The sequence below is a fragment of the Poecilia latipinna genome, unplaced genomic scaffold (genome assembly GCF_001443285.1).
Source record: "Poecilia latipinna isolate Pla-1442-1.1 unplaced genomic scaffold, P_latipinna-1.0 Scaffold2830, whole genome shotgun sequence".
Lineage (NCBI taxonomy): Eukaryota > Metazoa > Chordata > Actinopteri > Cyprinodontiformes > Poeciliidae > Poecilia > Poecilia latipinna.
This window is the reverse complement of record NW_015115446.1, coordinates 66075-70838: the sequence shown is the minus strand read 5'-3', so window position 1 is coordinate 70838 and position 4764 is coordinate 66075. Positions and strand designations below refer to the sequence as shown.

The 4764-nt window shown below is 37.4% G+C and overlaps 1 protein-coding gene across 4 annotated transcripts in view; it reads right to left on the bottom strand.

Annotated features, from left to right (window-relative positions):
• Positions 1-897: 897 nt before the first annotated feature.
• Positions 898-4764, bottom strand: part of LOC106939327 (phosphatidylinositol-binding clathrin assembly protein-like) — a 26888-nt gene continuing 23021 nt past the window's right edge. For 2 of the 4 annotated variants that reach the window (XM_015021691.1, XM_015021695.1), the window contains 7 exons: positions 3889-3979; positions 3302-3435; positions 3095-3192; positions 2100-2213; positions 1988-2018; positions 1741-1764; positions 898-1382 (listed from right to left, as the gene is read on the bottom strand). In XM_015021691.1, the coding sequence (XP_014877177.1) occupies positions 1187-1382; positions 1741-1764; positions 1988-2018; positions 2100-2213; positions 3095-3192; positions 3302-3435; positions 3889-3979 (688 nt within the window). In that variant the 3' untranslated portion in view covers positions 898-1186. The remainder of the gene's footprint in view (positions 1383-1740; positions 1765-1987; positions 2019-2099; positions 2214-3094; positions 3193-3301; positions 3436-3888; positions 3980-4764) is intronic. The other 2 variants (XM_015021694.1, XM_015021692.1) reach the window with 2 other exon arrangements.

Here is a 4764-nt window from a genome sequence, read left to right as displayed (position 1 = left end):
TGGTCTCGGGTTAGGTGGTCTTGAACACAACACTGACTTGAATCATTTAAATATAAAAGAAAAAGTTGAGTTTTGTAACATCATGTCTGATTTCATTTATTAAACATCTGCTAACGTTGCACATTTTCTCTGGGTTTGGGGTAATTATAACTGTTTCAAAATGTAACTTTAACGTCTCTTTTGTTTCTTTTTCTCTGGGAAACGTGAGTGAAAGTAAATCTGGGTTGGTGAAATTGATCTAAAATTCCATTTGCACCTTTTCGCAGAAGTCGGTAGAGTGTGACGCTCTATAAGTTTTGCAGAATGAAGATGATGTGAAAGAGACATCAATCATCATATAGCTGTTGAAAGTCAGTTTTTATCTTTGAAAATTGATTATGATTGCAGTTTCTACTTCTTATTGATGTTTTAGATTGTAACTTCTGCGATTAAGAATTTCAGATTGATGCTTTATTGGTCTGATTTTACTGTTTTACTGTTGCTGCCTCTTCCAATGCAGCGGTACTGATGTCTCTAAAGATAAAACCACGTTTAATTAAGTAGAAGCAATAACTAATGTTACAGCGTTAAAACTGAGTTATACTAGCTCTAGCTAATGTTTTTTTCATTAACACTGATTAAGTAAGTGCACAGTTCTCTTTTGCAATGGAAATGCAAAAACCAAAAGTCCCAGGGGCAATTTAAAGTTCTTGATAAAGAAGTTTAACAGTTTGGCTCATTGGAAACATGCAAAACAATCATAATGCCAAACTAGAGACTCTGAATTGGGGCTCTCTAACCTTTACAAACCAAAGACCTATTTTTGTCTTCAGTCCAATCAAAATTAGTTAGAACTGCTAACCTTTTTTTTTTAAAAAAAGGTTAAAAAAAACAAAACTTATAATTTTCCATTTTCAATAAATAAATGTGTGGTCATTTAAGAGTATCACAATTTCATATCTATTTTTACAAATGGAGAAAAACAAAACGTATGCTGCAGCTGTTGCTATAAATTCTGTTATATTGACTTTTTTTTTTTCAAAGCTTAGAATGCATAGACATACTAATCTAGATATGTCATTCGTCCTCCCTAATTCATGCTGGTTGATTTTGCAGAAATTGATGGTTGGAACTGAATATTACCAACGAAACCAACACATAATAACTGCCTGACTAGTTCTGTCTTGCTGAGCATTTTTGGATAAAATCACCAAGCTGAAATTTGAGAACAATGAGCGAAAGTGAACGAAGCTCTGGTTACCATTTGAGGGACGGGCATGGGTGCAGGCGCCATGGGATGGGTCGCGTGAGTCCAGTTGGTGTTGGTGCACATCGTCTTTGACTGCCAGCCGCTCCCTCCTGTGGGTTTCTTCTCCACCAGCTGGCTCCACTGGAACTCTGGCCTGATGCAGAAACACACACAGAACAGCAATTTACATACAAAAAAATGAATTTCAAAACATCACAATGTCATTGGAAAGTTAATCAATTAAAAAAGTCAAACTCAGATATCATATAGATTCATTAAGTATGTTTCAAATATTTATTCAAGATGATTTTGATGAGTATGGGTTACAGTTAATGCAAACCCATCCAGTAATAGACTTCATGTTATATTATGGCCTCCATCATTGGTGCCCAAAATGCAGAAGAGCTGAAGGGCTTTAGTCAAAAAACTGAGCCACAGGCTGATTCGCTCCATGTTACACCGCAATGATGCAGTAATTCATACAAAACAAGAAAATAAGTGCTGGTACTTACTGTGCACTGCATGGACTCAAAAATCTGTAGGCCCAAATTGTTGTAATAAAAAAAAATTATTTCTGTAAAATTCAACCTGTCTGAATAACTATATATTAGGTTTTCACTAGCTGTAAGCAATAATCATTCAAAGTTAAAGAAATAAACTTGAAATATGGTACTCTGCAAATTAATCAAATTTGAATTTTACTTTTACTAATTATTGAGATGTACCGAAAACCTTTTGGTTACGGGTTAGCTCACTCACTTTTTAGCCGGTGTGCCCCCAAACTGTAGGTCTAAGAGAAGAAACACAAATTACATGAAGTGGAGTAACTAGAGAAGAAAACATGGCAGCAACAATGATTGATTTTACTTACTTCCAACCAAGTTTGCTAATGAAGCGTCCAAATCATTGGGCAACATTTTACCAGAGTGCAACGGAGCTCCAGGACTGTGAATCTGAGTTGGTGGGGACGGCTTTAACAGGTCTCCTGACATCCAAAAAATGAAAAAAAGGAGAGAAGAGAGCAAAAGAGTACAAGACATGAGGCTAGAGTCAGTTAGGTTCCATCTGGTTATTGTTTATCTTTAAGCAAATGGGAAACTAAAAGGCACAATTTTACAACATTGACTGTTCATTTGTGTGCAGGCTTGTGGCTCATAATAGCTACATGTAAACTATCAAGACCAAAATCAAGAAATATGTTTTAAAATAATCTGAAAGTGCAAAAACAAGAGCAGAGCAGGTGAGAACGCAACCAAAGGTTTGCAGAACGATAACAAATGAGAAAGCAAACATAACATAATGTCTGCCTAAAAGAAAAGTAAGGAAAGCAAAGTGGTTAGCTTGAACTTTGGTTAATAAAGTAAACATTATTATATGATTCATCATGTGAAGAGAAGGATAGAAATGTCTGGGAGCAACAGGGTGGAGACCTAACAAACAGGCATTAATGGAGGGATTTAAAAGTGCCTTGATGTGTGACTAATTTCAGTGTGACTGAAATTCACCACATTAGTGAGAAATGACCACTTGTGACAAAAACGGTACTTTGGAACACTAAAATTCAGGCAATATATCAAATTTTTGCTCTGAGACATGCAAACAGACATTTAACAATGCTTCATTGCACATTGCAGATCCAGAAGTCACATCATCCATAAATGGTACTCAAATCTGATTTTAAGAGAGGCAAGGCTAAAAGGATTTTCAGTTGTCCAAAAGTGTTTTAAAATAGTTGATCTGCTCTGAAGAACAACAGAAAGTATTTCTTCTTATTTCAATATTCATAGGCCTTATGTTCTTTACTCTGCCTTTAACAGCATTCTCTGCTACATGTTTGTAAGAGTTTGGCTGTTTGTGCGGTCCTACCTCCCCAGGCATTGTTGTTGTTGGGCACAGTGTGTGTGGTCTGGATGGGGGTGAAGCTGGGCTGCAGGGTGAACAGCTCACTGGTCAGGTTTGGCACACTAAAACCAAAGAAAAGGGAAGATTTACATCTCAGGCTTTTAATGTAATTTACAACGGAGGCTGGGCAGTCTGAATTATGGTAAGAGAGTAAGATGAAGTTGGACTCACTGGTTATTGATGGGTACACTGGGAGAGTTTGAGAAGAGATCCGTGGCCCCGCCGCTGCTGTTGGCACTGCCCACCGACTGGGTGCTGGGTGAAACAGTGGGCGTCTGAATGTCGATCACTTTGATTCCGTCGTCCTGCATGGAAAGCAGCAGAAAATTATGCATATTTCTTTTTATTTGTGTCCTGCTTGTTAAAATATTAATATTTATCACTTGGGGGGGAAAAAATTATGACCTCATTGTTTTATTTGAAGAAAGAATGTGCTGCAAAACTGCCTTATTTACACTCTCCCTTTCCTTCTATTCACTGTGCACTTCTTTATGTCATGGGCTGGCAGCCAGACAGGCAGTTTATTTCATTGCACTGCAGAATTAATGCACAAGCCTATTCAACTCTAACAACACTGTGGAGCACAAAGAGACTTGACGTATGGATTTCTTCACAGTTCACTCACATTTTAGGAGGATTTTTTCCTAAAACACCAATAAAATCTATGCACACAATCTCATTGTGGTGTAACCATGCATCGTTTTCACTCATTTTAGCTGCAGAAAGGTGTCATTTAAGGTGGATTGTCAAGGTCTCACCTTGTGCTGCTGCAGCCGGTTGTCCTCTGTCTTGTCATCCATGCGGCTGAGAGAGATACCGGCGCTGGAGAGAGACGACACTGTGCTGGATCTGGTAGTGAGATACATTATTTACCCTCCTTGTTTAAAAAGAAGCCATGCTTAATCTCTTCATGTTGCCTTGATCTTTTACCAAGACTCACATAAAACTAATTTTGTAACTTTCCTGCTATCTGCTAAAGATCACAAAATTTTTGCAGCCAAGTGCAATTATGTTAACCATAAGTGCAATTAAAGGACAGATGAATGCGTCAGCCAATTGATGAGGCCAATAAATTTGCAATACCACTGTGAAAAGCGGCATCAGCAGTTATTTTACTGCATCAGCTGCTGATTATCTCAAATGGCTCAAAAACCATTGATGAGTGTAATAGATTGCCATCAGACATTAGTGGTATCAGCCATTATCAATCACTAATACAGACAAATTTTTCCACAGGGTGTGCAATTCAGAGCTTTTCATCCAGAATGGATCGGGTTCAGTAAGATTAGGTGGAAGAGCTGCAGAGGCGTGTGGCTCAACTCTTCACGTTCTGCAGAGAGAATTAAGTCTGATGATACATATTTGAGATGTAAATAATTAACATATTTCCTGCTGGCTGAATGAACAACAACAGTGACGATGTCTCGTTGGTCCAGATCAATGTCATTTTAATTTATTGCGTTAGACATTATTTAAAATGCATTTTCCCAAACATGACTAAATCATACATTGAAGTAGTGGAGCACAAACATAATAAAATGTACTGAGATGAAAACATTTCAAAATACATAAATATTACCACATAATAATCACTATATCTGTACAGAAAAGGAAAGAAAAGAAGAGCTAGTATT